Below are 22,049 nucleotides of genomic sequence, written 5' to 3'. Positions count from 1 at the left end.
TTCCTTTTGCTCACTTCAGCAAATGCAAACAAAAGAAAGACAGGCTCCAGAGAAACCTGCTCACAAAAGTGAAATTAATACCTGGGGAGCCAAGTAGAAAAAGGGAGAAAATAGTGCAGGCGGCCCCCTGTGTCCAGAGATTATTTTCACTCTTTTTTTGGGGGGGGCCTATTTTCTATCTTGCCCTTCTCTCCCTTTAGGGCATAATCACTAATGTTGCTCTCAGCCTATTCTGTCTAGTTTATTACGTGTAATTTATTTCTGAATTCCGGCCTCTGCTTGTTCTTCTGTGTGTAACAAGGTTAATGCCTTGTAATGATGCTTTTGCCAGTTCTGCCTCTCGCGACAAAATCCAATCTTGATTTAGCTCTAAACCTTGTCTCCCCTTTGGGCTTTCTTGGTTCCCTCAGAGTTGTCACTCTGTGTCTCCTGCCTGCCATGTCTAACCACACGTCCCGCCTACACTGGAGCCCACTCTCACAGGGAAACTTTTTCCAGTTTGAGGAAAAAGCTACCTTGTCTCAAATGATGTTTGGGCTAAAAAAGAGAGAGCCTTGGGCTTGACACACCAAAGCGGAACCAAGGCTACTGGGAAGGGGTGAGTGCTGGTGTGTGTGTGCGTGCGTGCATGCGTGCGTGTGTGTGTGTGTGTGTGTGTAAGAGAGAGAGAGAGAGTATTCAGGGAATACTGGGCACATCGGCACATCACGAGGGAAACGGCTTGACCTCCTCGTAGCTCCTTCATACGATCTTTCATTGACCATAAACACCCCCCGATTCCAGGGGGCACCAGCCATGTATTCTAGGGTGTGAACGGCACACTCGGGACTTGAGTACCACGTGGCCCTGCCCCTACCACGTGGAAGAGGGCCTGACTCAGCGAGGATCACATGGAGCGCTCACAGCCAAGCTGCAGCTATTATGGGAACAGCTGGAGGAAATGTGCACAAAAGTGGCCCCTCAAGCGTTGGGGAGACGGCAAAAGCCAAGTCTTTGATCCCCAAGGTGATGAAAAGACTCCCTTATTTTGGTTTTTCCTTATGGGGCCAGGGCAAATACCAACTGGAACTTCTTACACATTGATAGAAAGCCTCTCAGGCAGGTAATTTTGTAGTCTGCTCCTCTTTGGCATACACTTATGGGGAGCAGTTTCTTCATCATTACTTACCCAGGGGCCTACTGGCAGCTAGGAAACCTCAGCAGGAGTCCTATGCCCAAGATCTGGCCCTGCTCCGTCCCTGACAGGCTGCCTGATTTGGGCAAGTCCCTGAACATCAATAACCGAATCTGTAAAATGGACCCAATAATACACACGCCCTGTCTATTAGCATTGTTGTGAGGCCCAAATGAAAGCATGTGTGTGGAAATAATTGGAAAACTATCTTTATCAAGCTAGAGAATGGAAAGAACAACTATTCACCCAAGTTAGATAGTGATTTTATTGGCCGTTAAGGCGCCTGTCGCTTTTCTTTATTCTTCTAGAGTATACCGCATTGATCGGGTTCTAACTTTACGGCACCTCTCTGATCATCTGAAGGAAGAATTAACCTTGGGGACTCAAATGATCCAAAGGAAAAGTTCAAAGTGTGCAGGAGGAATAAAGAAGGGAAGCTTAGGGACATACCTGGGCAGCCTCTATACCAGGCAAGCATGGGGGGCGTGCAACAGAGCCACGGGAAACATGCAAAGTGGTGAGGTTTGTATTTCACATCCTCCCACGGGGTCTTCCACCTGCTTCCCTCCCTCCAAGGCCCCAGTGTCCTCCAGCCTCCCAGGCCTTCCTACTGCCAAAGTCCCACTCTCCAAGATTTATCCTGCCTTTTTCCTGCTTCACACTCCATCCCCCATCTAAATCTCCATCCCTTCCATGTGGCTACTTTCAGTCAATTACCTACAAAAAGACAACCTGGGGCTTCCCTGGTGGCGCAGTGGTTGAGAATCTGCCTGCCAATGCAGGGGACGTGGGTTCGAGCCCTGGTGTGGGAGGATCCCACATGCCGCGGAGCAGCTGGGCCCGTGAGCCACAACTACTGAGCCTGCGCGTCTGGAGCCTGTGCTCCGCAACAAGAGAGGCCGCGATAGTGAGAGGCCTGCGCACCGCGATGAAGAGTGGCCCCCGCTTGCCACAACTAGAGAAAGCCCTCGCACAGAAACGAAGACCCAACACAGCCATAAATAAATAAATAAATAAAAATTAAAAAAAAAAAAAAAGACAACCTGACTCGAACAATTCACAAAAATATATGAATGGCTGATAGTGTAAAAAAAAATGCATTTTCCTAGATTCTCAGAGTTGGAAGAGACACAGTTCAACCATGTTTTTCCATGAGGAAGCTACTGGCATTCTAGATGGGATATTTCTTCACTATGCGGGCTGTCCTCCATGATGCAGGACTTTTAGCATCCCTGACACCTGCCCAAAAATACCAGTAGTGCCCCCCCCCCACCATCATTTTGACTTCTGCAAAAGCTCCCTCTCTCCCACTGCTAAATACCCTCTAAATAAATGGCATCATCTTCTTTGAGAAACTGTGGAATCGCTCCCAAGATTTCAGAGTTGCTGGAAAATGATTATCTAGACATTTCTTCCCTCCAACTCTCTCCCTCCCTATCTTCCCCATCATGGTGAATGGTACCAACATCCACCCTCAGCTCCTCTCTTTCCATCACTCCCCACACCCAATACCTGAAAAATCTCAGCTGAATTTCCCAGCAATCTTACATCTATCTTCTCCATCTCCATGGTTTCCACCCAGTCCAAGCCCCCATCATCTCACTCCTGATCTACAGCAAGAGCCTCCTGGTTTCTCTCTTTCAACCTACAATCTATTCTCCATCCAGTAGCCAGAGTGATTCTTTAACGTATAAAGTAGGCCACGTTACTTCTTTGACTAAAATTCTTCAACGGCTTTCTATCACACTTAGAATTAAACCCAAATGCTTCCCCAGGTCCTAGCTGATCTGGTCCCTGCCTACTCCTTCAAACTTATCCCTTGTCACTCTTCTCCTTCACTCTGCTTCAGTTCCCACAGTGTCTTTCTTTCAGACTCTTTAACATGTTCCCATTTTTCTGCCTCAGGGCCTTTGCATATGCTATTTCTGCTACCTCCCCTCTCTTCACACCTTGTAGGCTGTTTTTTTACAAAAATCTTTCAGGTTTCAAGTTCAATGTCACCTCCTCATGGACACATGATTATAGATCATCCTATCCCTATGCCAGTAGTTATTCTGAATCATAACATTCCATTTGTTTCCTTGAAAATAATTATAATTACATTGCTTTAAATTTTTTTATTTAATGTCTGTCTCCCAGTAGACTCTAAGCTCTACAATAGTTTATCTTACTCTACACTCTGAATGCAGCATATACCTCAGCATCTGGCATGTTGTTAGTTGTCAATAAACATTTATTGAATGAATGAATGAATACATGGATCAATATTTGAATGCTTTCAGTCAATATCTCACCAGGCAACCCTGGTACATCGCTAAGTAGGTCTAATCATTACAAAGTTCTACTGAGGCAAAATTTGTCCCTTGCAAGCACTGGGCCTTGGTTCTGACTTTGGGAACAATACTAAACTATCCCACATCTGCTGCCATGTAGCTTGGCCTTCTCTAAATTTCACATCCATAGTTCACTGACAGCTTGCAAAAGACAATTCCTAGGTCTTTTGCCATCTCCATCTATAGACAGTCTACAGACTCAGTGTACTTAAAATGAGGCTCTAAGTAAACAAAATACTTTAGTTATTTTCGTATCCTCTAACCAAAGTGAAGAATAATAGCACTGTTCTTCTCCCATGATTAGAACAGCATAACTTATGAACTGTTGCATTTGGCTAACTCTTTAAAATAGAAATATTGAATAACATAGTGGTAGCATGGAAGAGTAGAAAGAACAAGAGATTTAGGGTAAAAAAAAAAATGTGGGTTCAAGTTCAAGCTCTATTACTTATGAGCTGTCTCTAAGCAGTCACTTAACCTTTCTGAGGCTTCTCCACCCACCCACCTGCTCTATCCAGTCCATTTATGAAGCAGTTGGCCAACTGTAAAAATCCAGGTGGGACTGAACCCCCTATTGTCAAACTAAGCCAATCAAATGAGTTTTGAAACAAAATGCAGCATCTTGTCTTTGGTTTTCTGATACACACAGTAACGGAATGAGTGCTTGGAGTGGGGACCGCACTGACATCCACAGTTCCTGCAAAGAATTCCGGGAATCCATGAAACCGGATGAGAAAAAAAATCCTATTTTAGCGAACTCTGACTGAAATTCAGCATTTCGTTTAATTATGAATGCAGACCACAGTCATATTAACTGAACCTGTGACTTTGTCATCAAAAGAAATCAGATATCTTCATATCATTTTATAGTTGTTGCAGGTATCTCAAAATATCATTTGTGCTTATCGCTACTTTGAAATGATGGTAGTTACCGCTGCTAGGTCTTGCTATTTAATGTGCTGAGATATATTACTTTATTTCAAATTGGAAAAAACATTTTGATATATCTGTAGATCAATATAATTGGTTCATTTTGCAACTCTTTTTATTTTATGTGTTTGAAACCACTGCTCTGAGGAGGGATCTACAGGCTTCCCCAGAGGTCCACAGCACAAGGGCTCCACGGGAGGGAGGGGCACAGAGATGTTGCTAAGCCCAGGAGACTGAGACTGGGTGACACCTACGACTACCAGCTGCTCTGGGCCACCCAGCCCGCCTGATGCCTCAGAGAAGCAAGGACCAGCACGTGGAATCCAATTTCTAAGATTGCTCGCTGATGGCAAAGGAACCTCAGAAGAACGTCAGTGCAGAATAATTAGGAACAGTTGATGTGTTAGAGAATATGCTTCTCAAGTGGACTCTTCCAAGGCCAGGCTGGAGGGGCAGGAGGGAAAGACCAGGAATCCGGCCTCATTGGTGAGGGAGTCACAGGGAAACTCCCTTCTCTCTAGGCTACCTGGCTTTTATTCCTCCTATAAACACAGCTCCAGGGGCTTGGGCTCCTCTTGGAAGCTCTTCTCTCGCCGAGCTGTAACCACATCTTCTCCACTAGATGGAGAGCACCTTCCTTCCAGTTCAACAAATACTTATTGAGGGCCCACCATGCAGTAGACGGCATTCTGGATGCCTGGGAAACACTGATGAGACACCCCTGGCCACTCCCCTCAAGGCACTTACAGCCCCAGTGGCACCGTGTTGAGCCCAACACAGAGCCTGGCACACAGCTGGCACTCCATAGAGGCTGACAGAGTGGATCCCCAATTCCTCACTTCCTGGCCAACCGCTGGCTTAATGGCCCTTTCTGGGGGTCCCAAAGATATCTAAAACTCGATGAAAATTAAACTAATTGGTCACCAACACCTCTCAACTCTACATCTTAAAAAGCTATTTCATTTAATCCCTCCTCTCCACCTGCACTGCCACCACCTCAGTTCAGGTCTCCAACACGCTCACTTGGATTACTGCAGCCCACGCAATCCATCTTTTTTCTCTCCACGTTCGTTGCGGCCACCGCTCTAGACCAAGGCAACATTATTTCTCACCTGGACTACTTTGAGAGCCTCCTGCCTCTGCTGGGGCCAATCTCTCATTCATGCCCCAAAGGGCAGCCATTTATTTAGGAATTCAAATCCAGTGGTGTCCCTTCCCTTCAAAGGCTCTTCTAAGCTTTCAGAAAAAAATATAAGCTCCTTCCCGCTGCCCACCAGGACTACAGGATCCGCTGACGCTTCCTTCCCCACCCTCTTCCCCCGACACTCTCCCCGCTCCACCTCCCTAACTCAACCACGCTAGCCTTTGGTTCTTCAGAATGACCAAGTCATTTCCCCTTTCGAGGCACTGCACTGCTCCCCAGTTCCCCTTGGGGATGTGTACAACTATCCTTCCTCATCTTCCTGGTGGCAACTCAACCTCCTTAAAGAGAACTTTCCCCAACACCTCAACTAACACGGCTCTCTTACGTCCTGTTATTTCTCTCAGGGCCCCCATCTCAGCCTGGGCCTTAATGTTCTCATCTGTAAAAGGGAAGTAACGACATTACCCAACTCATAAAGTTGTGGTGAGGATTAAACGAGTTAATACTGGTAAAGTGCTGACTTAGGACAGTACTTGGTGCGAAGTGAGTGCTCTAGGAGTGCTAGCTATCATTTTAATATAAAAATAACCTCTTTACTTGCTGCATATTTATAGTCTACTCTGTTGACCACTGGTAGAAATATTTCCTCACAGTGCTTGGCACATAGTAGGAACTCAAGAAGTATTTGTTGGTCCTTCTAATCAGCTGTTTTGCCTCTCATCTTGCCTCATCCATTCTTCTGGGTGATCTCTCTAGAACACAATCAGATCATGTCTGCCTAGAGCCCTGCCGTTGCCCTCATCAGCCATGGGCCATGGCTTTCACACCCTGCTCAGCAGAGTCCCAGAAGTTCCTTTGAGATGCCACAGGGACAGGCAGGGGGTGGCGGGAGGGCGAGTTGCAGGATTCTGGGAACCTCCCCACCCCTGCTTCACCCTGAGCCCCGGCACTTGGCAATGGCCTCACCCAGAACAGCAGGTCAATGATGATTTATTAGCCTTTTTCTCATACTGAGCCTCTGGGTTTAAGATTTAAAGCCCAGGTTTAGAAAGTTTGAAAACAACTGACCTGATCAGGATAAAATCCAGCCATCTTGGCCAGTCTTATTAAGCCCTTTGCCATCTGGCCCTGCATGCTCATTTCTGGACACTCCCCAGCCAGGGTGAGCTACCTGCGGTTCACAAGCTTATTCAACTTCCCGCTTGGGCACAAGCTGTGCCCTGTCTCTGGAACTCCCTTTCTTGCCTCTTCTACTTGGCTTCAAGACATAGCTCCAGCATCACCTCCCTGAAGCTTCCCAGGTCCTCCAACGCTGAGTGTGACACTCCTCCTTGGGGCTTCCGCACCACCTTTTTGCTAAATCTCTCACGATGCCTTAGGGCAATGTGAAGGTTTGTTTTACTCTCACCCCTTCTGTTACAGCAGGCATCGGTAAATTACCAGCTGTGGACCAAATCTAGCCTGCTGCCTGTTTTTCTGAATGACCCCCTGCCAAGCTAATAGTTTTTACATTTTTAGATGGTTGAAAAAAATCAAAAGAATAATATTTTATGACAAGTGAAAATTATACATGAAATTCAGATTTCTGTGTCCATAAAGTTTTACTGGAACATCCCCGTGCTTGTTCATTTATATGTTGTCTATGGTTGCTTTCACACTTCAATGGCAGAGTTGAGCAATTGCAACAGAGACTGTATGTGGCCTGCAAAGCCTACGATATTGACGATCTGACCTTTACAGAAAAAGTTTGCCGACTTCTGCAATAAGAACATTGGCCAGAGAGGTGGGGTGGGGATTGCTGGGGTCAAATCCCCCTCATAACTCCTCTGAGGAGACACTACGTGTAACTATTGATTAGACAGTCAAACCCATCAACTACAGAAACAGTAAAACTTAAGTCACGATTCTATTTGGTTTTGTGATAGTATATAAATTAGTATTAATTTTCTATCTTGATGGAAATGCTAAGAAAAACTATGAGCACAATTGATAAAAAAAAGAATCTTACCACTACCATGCCCCTGCTTCCACAAACAAGTTAGACCCAGGATGCCTACAAATTGTCCCCCAGCAGACTTCGGTGTTTCTCTGAGCAGGCCTCAGTGATCATCAGCTATGTGCCACCACATATTCAAGGAAGGCAGAGGTAGGTCATGGAGAAGCCTGAAGGGAGGCAGAGATGATTCCATGCTGCTGTAGTCAACATGGCAATCACGGTGTGGCTCTTCCACCTTTCCATTCCAAGGCAATCCGCCCACACACCTACCGGGGACCACTGCATGATGGTCTTCCTTCTTCTGACTGGACCTGGGGTCAGTACCTGCCCCAAGGGCAATGAATCCCTACCCTGAACGAGGGCTCATAATCTGGAGTGAAAGGATGGGTTGGACCCCATTCTCTCTCTTTCCTGGTAATTTGAACTAAATAATACAGAAAGCTGTTGCCAGTTGGTAGCTGATGCAGAAGGTGAAATGCTATTGAAAGGCAGAGTGGGGATCAGGTCAGGCGGAGGCACGTTCAGGTGGAGGGGGTGAGGGGCAGATGTTTGAGGAAGCCGAGGGGGTCATTTCGTAGCAGGACTGAGGGAAGCAGCCACGCTAAGTCATGTTGACAACGAAACCTTAGAATGAGCATCTGTCACACTTCCTGCTGTTACGCCCCTTTCCACTGCCGTGAGTCCGGAACCCCCTTCCCACTCTGTATCAGACAGCCCCACCCTAGTACTCCTAAATAATCACGATAGTAATGACAGTAAATACATACATAGCATTTACTATAGGTCAGGTAGTGTTCATACACATTAACTCATTAATCCAGACAAAAATCCTATGAAACGAAGAGGATCCCTACTTCTAGATAAAGAAACAAGCACAGAAAGGTTAAATCATTTGCCCAAGGTCACAGAACTGGGAAGTGGCAGCTGTGGTCCCAGGCGATCTGGCTCCAGAGTCCGTGCAGACAACCACTGCACGGTACTGCTCCTCCCCCTAGATTTCCATGTAATCCCACGTGTTTCTAGCCACTAAATCCCCCACCCCCTTGCTTGAGCTTGCTTACGTGGATCTTTGCTTCACGCAACCAACCGTGCCTAATTAGGATAGAAACTGGTATCAGGATTGATGTTGTAAAGACCAGACCCTTGAAGAGAATTCTGGTGTGCTGTACAGCAGAGTAGAAGGCTCTAGACATCTTCCCCCGCACCCCACATCCTGGAATGAAATGCAAATAGACTGCTGTCCGAAAGGGTGAAGGAGCTAATTTAACTCTGACCTATAGATTCTTGAGACTCGGACTCTAAAGCTCAAAAACAATAAGACTTCAGAAGTTTTTCTAGGTATTTCCTTTGGGCAATTAGAAGAGGATAAGGAACATAAGGGTAGTGGAATGAGCTGGTTACTTTAGATGACCCTAAGTAAAACTGCAGTGAAAACAGTGGAACAAATTCTTATCCCAGGTGCCTCAGCTGGACTACAAGGGAAATTGCGATGCCTTACAGCTGTGGTTCTAAACGCTGAATGTATATTAGAATCACCTGGAGAGCTTGTTAAACCCCAGATTGCCAGTCCCACACCCTACTCTGAGTTTCTGATTGGGGCCCAAGAGTTTGCATTTCTAGTAAGTTCCCAGGTGATGCTGAATGCTGCTGGTCCAGAGACTACACTTGAGAACCCTACAAGTTCTTGAGGGGCTTTGTGCCCTACAGCACAGAGCCCTCTCCTCTTGCCCACTGAAAGGCACGATCATGCACGTTATTTAAATGATACCAAAGTAGTGTCAACCACGCTGGGTGTCTATGGTCCAAGTTAACTCCCAGATTGGCAAGAGCAGAAGCCTGGTGAGTCCAACGACTGGGGATTTCAGAGGAGTGGAGGATGCCAGTTAGGCTCGGACTAGGGAAGAAAGAGGCCCCAACACATCAGACATCAAGAAAAAGACAATGGTTAAGGGAGTCTGAGGTGGCCAGGTTCACGAAAGTATGGCTGCCAACAACAGGAAGCATCCCCAACATGACCCCCCATTTATTAATTCAACAAATACTTCTTAAGGTGCTATGCTAGGCACTCTGGGTTCAACAGAGAACAAAATGTTACAAGGTTCCTGACCTTCTGGAGCTTGTATTTTAATTGTGGCTGCTAATAAAGACAAGAGTACCTGTAACCCAGACTTCACAGGCTGAGATTGCTGGATTTAGTTTATGAGCTAGTTCTTCTGCCTGAGAACAAAAACTGGGAGCCGTCCTTTAAGGTCCTGTAAGTCTCTCTGAGGTCGTTTATAAGCCTGAATACAAAACGTGCCGGCACTATCTAGAAATTGACAACTGAGGAACTACAACCCTCCCAAAGTCTGAATTTCAAGTGTTTAAATACGCAGACCCAGAAACCCCGTTCGCACTCAGGGATTCTCTGTTCTATCGTCTTATGCCCAGCAAACAGATGATCCCAGAGTAGTTACAGGGGCCTAGCCTGCTCCGTGTAGGACAAGATTGACACCAGAACCCAATGTCTGCGATGCTGGACTGTCCATGGCTGTGTGTTACAGGTCCAGGTCCTCAATCCTCTACCGTTTACCAGTTGTGGAAACCAACCAAAGCTCTCCGGGCCTCAGTTCCTCATCATAAAATCATAATGATAACTACAATCCTTGCCCCATAGGGTGATTATGAGAATCAACCAAAAATAAGGCATGTGAAGTGCTTAGCTCAAAGCCTGGACATTAACAGTCATCCAGCAGTAGTAGCTGTGATTGCTTTTCCCTCTTTCTAAGTGGTTGTTGGGCTTTTTAAATCTCCCTTGCATATCAGATGTGTGTATGGGGGTAAAATTCACCATCTAGTCCGTAGACTGCAAAGTGGCTAGACAGGATCGTAACAGAAACTGAAGAAGAAATAAACATTGCAGGAAGACTGTGGATTTTGAGGTCAATAAGGTTCACTGCCGAGTGGCCCTGGGACATCACTTCTGCATGCAGTAGCTAGAAGTGTCTTGGGTTACTGTCTGTTGGAGAGCATGCGAGTGTTTTGTGGTTGTCTGCATGACAGTTAAATTATGTCAGGCTTTGGAATTATGTGAGTGTGGAGGAAGCGGGTGTGTCTCTCCACAAGTGGTAGAATGAACTAGAAGAGTCAGTCCTGTTGGCCAACACAGTAGGAAACATGCCACGCTCAGCATCTATAGAGGGGGTGGCCACCATGTTTAAACCACAAGCAACCCCAGGACCCAACTATGGCAGCCAAACAATCTGGAACAATCAGACTTCAAAACTCAGGCACACACAATTTTCTACCATATGCCAAGGATAACAGGAGTTCAGAAACAAGAGGAAGTTAAATTAACTTGTACACAATTTGAAACATTCACTTTTTATGTTAACACAAGCACATAGATATGTTATGGAATAGAATGAAAAAAAAAATCACCTTAAGTTTTAAAACACACTTCAAGGGGCACCCTCCAGCCTCAACCCCATATCCTAGGGGAGGCTGGTTACTGCCTCTAATTAGGGGACTCTGAAGGGAAAGTCTGAAGCACCAAAGTGGTGGAAAGAATACAGAAGTAGGTATTGCGAGACCTGGGTTTAAGCTGGAGGCTCTGATGCTTACTTTGCTATCCTGAGCAAGTTGCTTAAGTGACCTTGAGCTTCCTCATCAGGTAAATGAGAATGCTCCTCAGAGAATCGACCTTAGACTTGACGAGGGCCTCAAAAGAAGTAATATAGGAGGAAGTGCCGTACAAATATTTATCAGGATTATTAGAGAGTGTCTACAGAATTCGGCTGCCTGGGCACGTCCACAGGCTGAAGCTCTCCTGCGATAGTTGTGAAAGGGGACTCAAAGTTGGAGGCAAGACAGAAAAAGTCACGGCCCAATGTGTGAACGGCTGAGGACACACTCATTGCACAAGCAACCTGTAAATTAATCTTTAGTGGGAGAAGCTGAAGGCCAGCAAATCAGCCAACAAGAGATAAGGAGAGAACCAAGAAATAAGAAAACAACCCAGTCACTCCTGTCACTTTTCTACCCATGGTTGACTGAAGATGGAAAATAAGAGCGCGTCATCCAGGGGGAGCAGGAGAAGGCAAGCAAATCTAGCCCCTTGTGCCTTGCTGCCTGTGGATTACTGTTAAAATGACTGTGTCTGCTCTGGAGGAATCACTGTTAGAATCTACTGAGGCTCCCTCTAGAGTGTTTCAAGTTTCATCTATCTTAGGCACCTGTAATTCAGCATGCCTTCTCCAAAACACATTGAAAACCTGAAAATAAAACGCAGAACAAATGCAACCCAATGACATCATTGTTCTGAGTGACAACCAGGGGCACACTGATCCCATAACCCCATTAAATGGGGCTGCCACCTGCTATTGTCCTTTCAATGGCAGAATCAGTGGCACCCAGCACAGAGCACAAATATTTGTGGAAGAATCTTATCTGCCTATTTAATAGATTAGAAAATTGTCAGCGTTTTCATCAAAACGACCGCTTTTTTTTTTTTTTCATTCACAACCTCTCTTGAAATTCAATTCCACTAAGGCTTTTTAATTCATAAGAGCAACAAGGAATTTACTTAAAGAAAAAATGCAAAACTCCAAGCTCCTAAATGTGCAGCCGTGACAAGCTATTGTTTGAACCGGAGTATATTATTTAACCTGGATGACAAGCTCAGGGGGTAGAGACCCCGTCTTTCAGAATCCGCAGCTCTGAGCACACTGGGACCTCTCGATAAAACAGCAGCAAGACATGCTGTGGAGGAACCTATCTTAATTATTTATTTTTCCAGTTCCAGATTTTTGGCAGCAAGTGTTTATCCCTTGCTTGATTTCCAAGGGGCAGCTACCTCCCAGAAGCTCCCCATGAAGATGGATCAATAGCTCTCTGACTTTCCCTTCCCCTCATCCCAGCGCAAGTAGGAACACCTGATCAAGCCAAAATGTGGATTCTGAGTGCATTCAGGGTGCCTGCTGGGTTTGGAAGGGAACTAAGTCCTCCAGGCCCCAGTGGGTAGAGAAAGGCAGTCAAGAGAAATGTTTTGGCTCCACACATCTACACAGCTGTCAGATGGCAAAGCTTGGACTTCCACTGTTATCACCTGCTGCGGGCCCCCGAGCTGTCTTGTCATTAACCCCGAAGACCAAGTATGCCTAAAGCTCGACACCAAGTAATATGTAGGGGTACTTTCAAGTCTTTCAACGGAGAAGTCGAAGGTGATGATTTTTGCCAAACTTGAACTGTTACATAATAAGGCTCTCACAAAGACAGATATTAAATGTTAAATTATACTTGTATAGCAAGACGAAGTCATTTAGGGAGCATTATGCGTTATTTATGCTTTAAAATAATTATAGCAGTAACTAAATGAAGGCATTATGTGTGTGCCCCAGTACACAAGTAGTGGGTAAGGAGGAAGAAGCAAATGACCATTCTAAGGGGCCTTGCAAGAGACCTGTTTTTTCTTTCTGGATAATAGGGCTAATATTTGGTTAAGATGTGCTCTGCGTGGGTGGGGATGGGAGCGTCTTTCCATACACTTATTAATATACCTTAGAGCCAACGTCCCCTCTATGCTTACACCACAAATGTACCAACACAACACGTTTTTCCAAGTGGAGACTTCTCGCCTTCCTCTCTGACACATTTTATATCAAAACAATGGCAACACCTGTAGCCGTTCATTTCTGCTCTCTGATTTCCGTCCAGTTATAAAGGAGGCGCTCAGCAGGCTCCCCTCTCAGGAGCCATATGTGGACTTGACGTGCCAGCAGCCTTGGAAGGAAGACGGCCTCGGAGAAGTGCACAATGGCTCCATAATCCCCATCAACTGAATCCTCTTGAACCGCCGCTTTATTTTCCAGTGAAAGAAATGCCAATCTCAAGAGTCAAGCTGTGGCTGCCCTGGGAACCCAGGGGAAACCTCTGCCGTTTGCCTGGGTGGGTGGTGCCTCTGAGACGCGCGATCTAGTCAGGCAATCTGGAGCCCAGAAACTGCCTGAAGTACCCTAACACTTTCTCTTGCTCTCCCCTCTAGGGCGAGGCTTTTTACCCACAAAGCCACCTCCGCCTGCTCAGCCTCTCCCCCCAGCTGGAGACCACAGCTCCCGCTCAGCAGAGCCACAGCCCCGCCCCCTTGCACGGGGTCACGCGGAGGGTTCTGTTCCCGCAAGCCTGAGCCTCTGTTCCAGGCTAGCGCTGACCCATGTCGAGCAGGCTACCAACTCCTCAGACCACATCACACGTGTTACGGGGTTGGTGGGGGGAAGATGGGGGGCACAAAGACTGGGGTGTGGCAAGTCCTTTAGGTGCTGGGGCTTCTCTGCCTAGGGCACTGTGTTTGGTAACGCCGTTGAGGACAAGGGTCAAAGCCACACGCCCGCTAAGACCACACACCTGGGGAAGAGATTAGGGAAGGGCGGGGGAGCGGCACGGCGAGGCTCAGACCCAAACAAGCGCCCATGTTTGGATAGAGAAGGATGGCAATGGGATGCAGCCACCAGAGTTTTGAGCCTAACTCCTACCCCCGCCACCTCCCTTCTTACACTCCCTCGGGGACCTCTGGCCGTGCTTTAGAGTAGCCCGAGGTCTCGGAGACCGTAAGAGAACGGCCGTCGGGCGGCCGCCGCCGGGCTGTGTAAATCCGGGACCTGGTAAAGGTCAACCCTCTCCCTCCGGCTCTGCCTCGCCGGCGGCTCCGCAGCAGGAGCGCTCCCCGCAGCGTCACGGGGTTAGGACTTACGCAGTGGTTCTCAGCCTCGAAGTCCCAGCTGCAGGTCTTGGTGCGCGCCTGTATCTCCCTCATCCTGAAGAGACAGAGTGCCGTGGTGGCGGGGGAGCGCCTCTCCTGGTCCCCTCCGGTGGCCGCGCTGAACACGCCCGCCCAAACGTCCAGGGCCTCCACCAGGCTGGAGGAGAGCAGCAGGCGGCGGCCGTCGGGGTGGCCGTGGCCGCAGTCGAGGGCTGCCTGGCCCTGGAACAGGACCTCGGAGCTCTTCGCGATGCGCGCCATGCTGGGCCAGCCGGTGGCGGCGCCGCTCGTGTAGTTGTAGGGGTAGTAGGGGAAGTAGACGCTGCCGTTCCAGAGAAAGGCGTCCACGAAGTGCAGGCTACCCCCGCCCTCGCGCAGCTTGAGGCGTCCCGTCTCCTTCGTGGCCAGGCTGCGCCCCTCCGTGTCCTTGAGCGCGATGGCCGTTTCGCGGTCGGACGCCGCGGGGTTGCAGCGGCTTGCCGTCTCGGGCTCGGGCAGCACGTAGGTGGCGGCCACCGCCAGGTACCAGCTGTTCGTGTCGCCCGCGAGGTACACCACGCCGGCCGTCGAGCCCTGCGGGTGACACGACACCACCTCGGTGCCGTTGCGCAGGGAGCTGCGGCTCAGATTGCCCAGGGGTCGCACCTCGCAGGCGCCCCGGTCGAAGGTCCAGCCGGTGAGCAGCAGCCCCCCGAGGCCGGCCGCCCCCTCGCGGTAGGGCAGCAGCAGCTTGCTGAAGCTGCTCCCCGGCCGGGGCCGCGCGGGGGGCGTCAGCGAGACGGGCTCCGTGCAGTTGCCCGCTTGGTCCCGGTATAGGCGCGAGAGCCTGTGCTCCAGGCTGTAGTCCAGCTGGTCCAGGCAGCTGCCGCTCGCCACGAACACGCCGTCCTCCCGGCTCACCGCGATGGCTCCGATGGCTTGCTCCGACCGCCACACGGGCTCGTCCGCGCCCCGGCCGGGCGCCGCGAGCGCCAGCAGATAGGCAAGCAGGGGCAGAGGCGCGGCGGGGCGCTGGGGGCGAGGCGGTGCCTTCCTCCGGGAGACCTCCATGGGGTTGGGGGGGCCGCCCCCGGGCAGGGCGCGCGGCGGCGACGGCGGCTCAGGCGCGCGGCGACTGAGACGCGGGCGGCGGCGGCTCCTGCGCGCGCTCGGGCTCCTGCGGCCGCCCCATCCTAGCGGCTCGCCCGGGAAGGAGAGCGGGGAGGGCGGCGCGCGGCGGGCTCGTTCCGGCAGCCTGTGCAGCGGCGGCGGCAAGCCCTGCGCGCTCCGGTGCCGCTTCCTCCTCGCCCTCCTTCTCCGGAGAGTTCCTCTCTGTGCAGCGCCGGCGCTCGAGGGGAGGCGCGGAGGGTAAGGGAGGGGACGGGCGGAGGGGAGCGAGGAAAGCGGGGAGGGCTGGAGAGGTTCGGTGCGCTTGTGCGTTTCACTTTCCCATTGTGAAAGTGGGATGCAACTAGCCCCCTTCCTCATCCTCTTCCTCCTCCACCCTCCGCCCTCCGCCCTCCGCCTCCTGGCCGCCCTCCCTCCCTCCCTCCCTCCACGCCCATCTCCCCTCCCCTCTTGATTCGGTGAGATAGGGAGGAGGGAGGTCTCGTAATTTGGGTTACTGTGTAGGTGGCCTCTTTCATCTATTCATAACAAAGCTGAGCCGCCCGCCGCTGCCGCCGCGGCCGCCACCATCGCCCCTTGGCTCGCCCGGGGCTCCCGGGGCGCGCTAACAGTGCACCGAGCTGGCTCCTGCGCCTGTCCTGCCGCGGGGCTGTTCCAACGTTCGGGTTTTGTTTACGAGAGCAGCTGGGGGGATACGCAAGGCTCAGGGAACTGAGACCCAGGGCGCCGAAGGGTTGCAGCTGAGGCCCGGAGCTCGGGCCACTGGGAGGCTGCGAGGGCGGCTGCAGGTGTGGAGCGGCGGGAGGGAGGCCCTGGGGAGGAGCGCGGGAGACGGTGGCGAGCCGGAGGCTCAAGGGACCCAGGCGCCCCGGTGACAGGGGGTGGGTTTCCCCGGGTCAGAGGAGTGGGGTGGAGGAAAGGCAGGCGCCAAGATTCTGGTCTGGACAATCCCTGGGGCCAGAGCTCCCATATTTGAAAAGGTTCTCCAGTCTCCCTTGGCAACGGAGTCCCAGGCTTTCAAGCCTAGCACTTAGAAAGTTCTACTCATCATCTAACCTGAATGATCATGGCTAATATTTATTGAGCACTTACTGCTTGCCGGGTCCTGCTCTAAATTCACTACGTGGATTAAGACTCGTTTAATACCCGTAACAACCCTATTAATTAGTGACTGTTATTATCACCTCCATTTAGTAGAGAGGAGAATGATCACGGAAAGGTTACAGAACTTACCGGGGTCCTACTGATGGCAAACAACGGAACTGAGATTCGAATTCCCATCTAGCTCCAGGGGGGCTTACACCACCCCCTCTAGCCACAGTTCCACCTGTGGTCTTCACAGTACTACCTGGAGATCATTCTCAGCAGGTGAGACAGAAAAATTCCCCAAGTTAAATGTTCCAACCTACCTCCCCAGCCCCAGCCTTCTAATCTCAGAGCCAAGTACCCTTATTTCCCTAGAGGCTCTCCCTCTGTCTCCTCCTTTCCCACCTCTTTCCTTAGGACACTCTGAGGTCTCACCAACTCACCCAGGGGGCAAATGCCAGCTGGGTTGCCCCCCAAACCACCAAGAATTTCTGCAGCACAGTGAATATCTGAATCATTGCACACCTGGGTGTAGGTTCATGATTTCTCAGAAAGGGGCCCCAGAGGATGCACAATACCTCCCAGCGTCCTGAGGCAGCTGATAGCACCACCAGCACCCTTACCGTCTGGCAAGTGAACCAGGGGGTGCAGCAGGGGGACCCCGAGAACCCTATGCACCCCTGGGAAAGGATCTCCGTCCCGTCTCAGGCTATTTCCAGGCCAGAGGCCCCAGGGAGGTTAATTGATCGCAACCCCTTTCTTCCTTCCCCTCCCAGTTTCCCAGCTCTAGATAGAATCTGTTTGGGGGTGGGGCAGGGTGCATGGGCTTCCTCCAGATGCTCCTGAAGGAGCAGCTGTTGCAGGTTTGAAACTTCTACAACAGGGCTCCAAGTTCTCCCCAGTGCTGAGGGATAGGGCAGGAGAAGGAGGTCTGGAAGGCTTGAGGAAAGGAGGGTGAAGTGAAGCAAGCAGCAGAAGAGGAACTGGAGTTTCAGCCCTAGACGTGCAGTTGAAGACTCGCATCATTCCAGCAGTAGCTCTCATATTCTGAATTCAGAGTGGTCATCTTTCTATTCATCATTTCCTTGTTTGAAGTTGGATAACATTATCTTTGCCTGCAGGGAGGCAACAAATGCTTTCCCACAAGCTGTCAGGTGGCTCCTTCTGCTGCAGTGACGGCGGGTGGGGTACCAGTGAGGAGAGAGGAAGAGGAAGAGGAAGGCCTAGAGCTACCAGGTCGATGTGAATCAGGAGATCTTAGGCAAGGCTAATCAGACGCTCTCTGCTCCAGAATAATCAGGCCTTACTCCCCCCCCATTCCCTACCCACCTGAAATGTTTTAAGAATTTTGGCACAGCTGGAAATCTCAGAAGCATCTGCAGAAGCTCATAGAACCCTTCACAGCATAGTAGGGGATGTACGTGCCAGTATTTTGACAATGTTCCCTGTGAATGATGAAGAAACACAATGATCTTCACTGCTGTCATGAGCCGGCTGTGGCAGTGTTGTTATGTGCTGAGAAGCAACAGTTCAATTCCATTCTGGAGATAGTTTTACTTCACTGGTAACCAAGTAATTTCTCTAACTCCCGTAGAGTTGGTACAATCAGGAGCCGACCATCTCGGGAGCTATTTGGATTAAACATACTCTGTGGTGTGGCATTTTGATCACTACTCAATTCATTGCTGCCTCGTTTTGAAAAAGAAACAACATCTCAAAAAATACTACCAGCGAGAAGCATAAATGGCTTTGATGGCTACAGCTTCTTGCCATTCTACTGGGCATAAGCCCTGCTCTTGAGAGCAGGCTTCTTTTCTCTCCCATTTAATTGTATGCAGGCTCCTATGGTGAAAGAAATCAGAATCTGTGCCTATTTTTTGGCATGAAAAATGTAGAAGACTAGGAAACATATTATTGTGTTCTTTGCTGATTCTACCCTGTTTTGTACAAACATGTTTGCCCCATTCCAATTTTCCTGTGTACTAAAGCTCCACCTTCAGGACACAAGTTCACATTTGAAAACGGTGGGAAACATGAACAACCAAAATAAATATTTAGGCATGTGGATTCTGTATGTTTTTGATCGCTTTCTCTTGGACACCGCTGTCTGGCCAAGGGTGCAAATCCCATCGGTGACAACACTCCCCTCTCCAACTGATGGAGCCCAGCCTGTTGGGTGTCGCGTATCGTACATTCGGAACTCCTTGTAACACAACTGGCTGAAACCCAAAAAAAGGAAGATGGTGCAGATTTATCCTCCAGACAGAGGCCTGCTACCACGGAAACAGGCAGTTCAGACTGATTCCGAGCAGTTTTTATTTGTAGCGTTCACTAGATGGGAAAGTCTTCATAATTAAAAAATATCAACTCCCTTAGGCACCAAAGGCAATCTGGGTTAACCAAACCATCCACATTCAGACTCATTTCTGCTGGACAGGACTTGATAGATTCTGTGGTTTCCTGCTGAGGCTCAGGACATTAAGAACTGGTCGGCAGGCAGTTGGTCACAGTCATCAGATGGCTATCGTTGGTGCTTCAGTTTACTTTCTGACGTAAAAAATTGTGACAGTGGTCTGTAGGGATGACCGGGTCGGCAGAAATGAAAAGCAACCAAGAATATTAGTTCTGGCGGCCAATGAATTCTCTTTATACCTTATTTATGTAGCTACAACCCCCTGGGAGGCATCTGGGAAACACCACCCAGTGGGTTGAATAGTTCCAGTGTTGTCCTTCTAGGACTTAAGACAGGCCACTCCCTTCTCCACAGCTTTGCTCAAGTCTATGTGGTCTTCCACATCGAGGACCTTATCAGAGCCTCTAGCCCCCTTTGTGACTGACGGGAAAGAGAAATGAGCCAGGCTCCTTTCTAGTCTGCTGATGAGTAGACGGTTGAAAGCAGATAAGATGAAGAGCCATTTAATAAGTTTGAATTGATGCTGAGAGACGAGTTGAATACACTTCAATCAACATGGAAAGTCAGTCAAAGGCACAGTTAAGATGTGGCTGAAGGAACATGGTGCCTCGTCTTCCCTGCCCACCCAACATGGCCCCAGACAATTGCTGAGCACCCTTAACCTTGGGGATGGTGCCCGTGTCTTTGGTTAAAGTGATGAAGGCTCAGTGGTGTTCCTTCAGTAGGTGGAATTTGGGTTCACTCCCAACATTACAGTTGTCCTTTTGGACATCATGTTGTCCTCATGGTCATTCACCAGCAGACATACGATTGATTGTAGATGGGAGAATGTGCAAAGTAACAATTCTTTACTCAAGATCCAATGACTTCCTTTAAGCTAAAAAAGGGCCTTCACTCAGCTTTAGGGATAGATGAACTATTGCCTATGGAAAGGATGTAAAATGTCCGATGTTTTTAAGAGACAGTGGTGTCCAGGACATCACCCTGCCACCCTAGTACCCCCCTTCTCATGTAATATACTCAGTGTCATGAAGTTTCTCTTGATCCCTTTCTCCAAAACATTCACCAGAACCATCAGTGGTTAAGAGTCTGAGACCATTAACAGCTGAAAGCAAAATATGGTAAATCGTCAGCCATCCCCGTGTTTTTTCCAGACCAACTGGAGTTCACCCTGCATGAAGCACACAAAGTCATCTGTAAATTATTACTCCGGATTTGGGGGACCTCTGTAACTTGCTGAGCAGTCTCTTGGTCACCAGCTTTTCTCTGATTTTCACAAGATTCGGGTCTATCCCTGCTCATATTTTTCTTGCTGCTCTTTTGAAATATGGAACCAAAAGGGCATCACGGACTCGACCCAAAATGCCGATCCCTCTTTAATACAATGTCTTTTCCCATGTCCCTGTTCTGCCATCACAGCTCTGAGGCTCCCTGTCAGCGTCATTCTAGGCCCTGAATCCTTTGATAACTGGCAGCTTGGCATAAACCCATTCAAAGAGAAGAGCTGCCAGAAACCGGGCTCTCATATTAATAAGAACTTGAATTCTTGAAACGAATAGCAGGAGATAAGATAAACACGCAGATAACATCACAGTCACTCATATTTCTGTTTCCTTGAGATTCTGACAGGGAGATGCTTGAGCTGACAGTAAAGTTGCTGGACTTGGCTGTGAGGGGTCTGCCGCTGGCCTCCAAGCTGGCACCCTCCCTCCAAGCACGGATGGAGAAGTGACCTAGAAGGCTATTTAAATGTGTGCTTTCTGTTTGTCCACTGATAGAATGCATGAAACACTGCTAGGCACAATAGAACTCCTAGTCTTCCTCTCCAAATGTTTGGCTCCCCCAAATCTGGATTTGGAAAAACTCCATTTTTCTTCCTTTTGCACAGGCTGTCCTATGCTAGTTCAACCTGGTAATACAGACAAATGGCAACCTGACTGAGTGGGATTATGTATTTTTTCCAGCTAAATCATAAAACTAAAAGCTTTACCTTAAAAGTAAACTGAGAACTACTGGGGGCTAAGGGTTCAAGAGGTGGTGGGGGTCAGCGATGGTTCTGATCTCTAAAACACTGCTGAACATTTGAAGTCTATTTTCAAATAAGACACGAAACTGAACATACTGCTTTTTCCTTTTTAGACATTTCTCCTTAAGTCTGAACTTCAGCAGTCCCTTCCATACAGTCTAGAAATTCCATTTTTATTCATGATTCCCAAAACAGGATTATTAAGAGACTGCCATCCTTCCTCATCTCCAGACCTCACCCCACCCCCACCCCCACTAATATTTAAAGATAAATCAGATATTCTTGGTTCCTTCATGGCTCAAGGACAGGTGACACACACAGTGTTCTATGGAGTAGAAATAGAAACCATCTTGAGTTCTAAGGCCGGTACTTTTTTAGAGGGTACTTTGTTTTTACCCTGCTATGACTTCTGTGCTTTAATCATCTGAACCAGCCAATCTGAAACCAGACTCCCCTCCTTTATTGGACATTCTTAATGGTGATTAAATATTTACACTGTCAGAAGCCTTTTCTTTCCCTACCACAAAAGCTGCAATTTGGAACATTCAGCTTTAATTGCGAGGAGAGGCACACTTACATTCATCGTCAAAAGAGTCAAAGATGCTTTTCTCAGTCTCTTTGATTGGGGGGGGGTGGGTGTTGGTGATAGGATAGGTGTGTGATCCCAGCAAATTGGATTTCTTGCTTACTGAGGACTGGAGACGGAGCTGTTCTGAGGCCACTTAGCAGAACTGGGCTGAATCAAGGCCCCCTTGTGGATGTAGGACCACTGGAAGCCCACCCACTGGAACCCAGAACTCATGGACCTGAGTTCTCGCATGCCCAACTGTGGAGTAGGTGAGGTTTGCAATCCCAGCTCTCAGAATCCCTTTATGTGCCCACCTCTTTCTTCTTTGGTGGTATTACCTCTAGCCACCCCAGCCCCTTGGGAAGCCCAGGATAATGACTCAGTGCTTGGGCTGCAGAGTGGGCCACCACAAAGGGTGAGACCTGTACAAGGGCTTCCGGCCCAGGGGGCAAGAGGAACTGAAATCTGGCCCGCCTCGTGCTCATCAAGCCCTGGACCCTGGCGTGGGGTTGGGTGTGCCCCAAGGAAGAGATGCT

General features: G+C 49.0%; 1 protein-coding gene across 1 annotated transcript in view; it reads right to left on the bottom strand.

The window, feature by feature from the left end:
* PLXNC1 (plexin C1) overlaps positions 1-15,385 on the bottom strand; it is a 146,184-nt gene extending 130,799 nt beyond the window's left edge. Inside the window, exon 1 of the mRNA XM_036866611.1 lies at positions 14,305-15,385. Coding sequence (XP_036722506.1) covers positions 14,305-15,363 — 1,059 coding nt within the window. The 5' untranslated portion in view covers positions 15,364-15,385. The remainder of the gene's footprint in view (positions 1-14,304) is intronic.
* Between the last annotated feature and the right edge of the window lie 6,664 nt (positions 15,386-22,049).

The sequence above is a fragment of the Balaenoptera musculus genome, chromosome 10 (assembly GCF_009873245.2).
Source record: "Balaenoptera musculus isolate JJ_BM4_2016_0621 chromosome 10, mBalMus1.pri.v3, whole genome shotgun sequence".
In the NCBI taxonomy this organism is placed as follows: Eukaryota; Metazoa; Chordata; class Mammalia; order Artiodactyla; family Balaenopteridae; genus Balaenoptera; species Balaenoptera musculus.
This window is presented reverse-complemented; position numbering and strand designations above follow the sequence as displayed.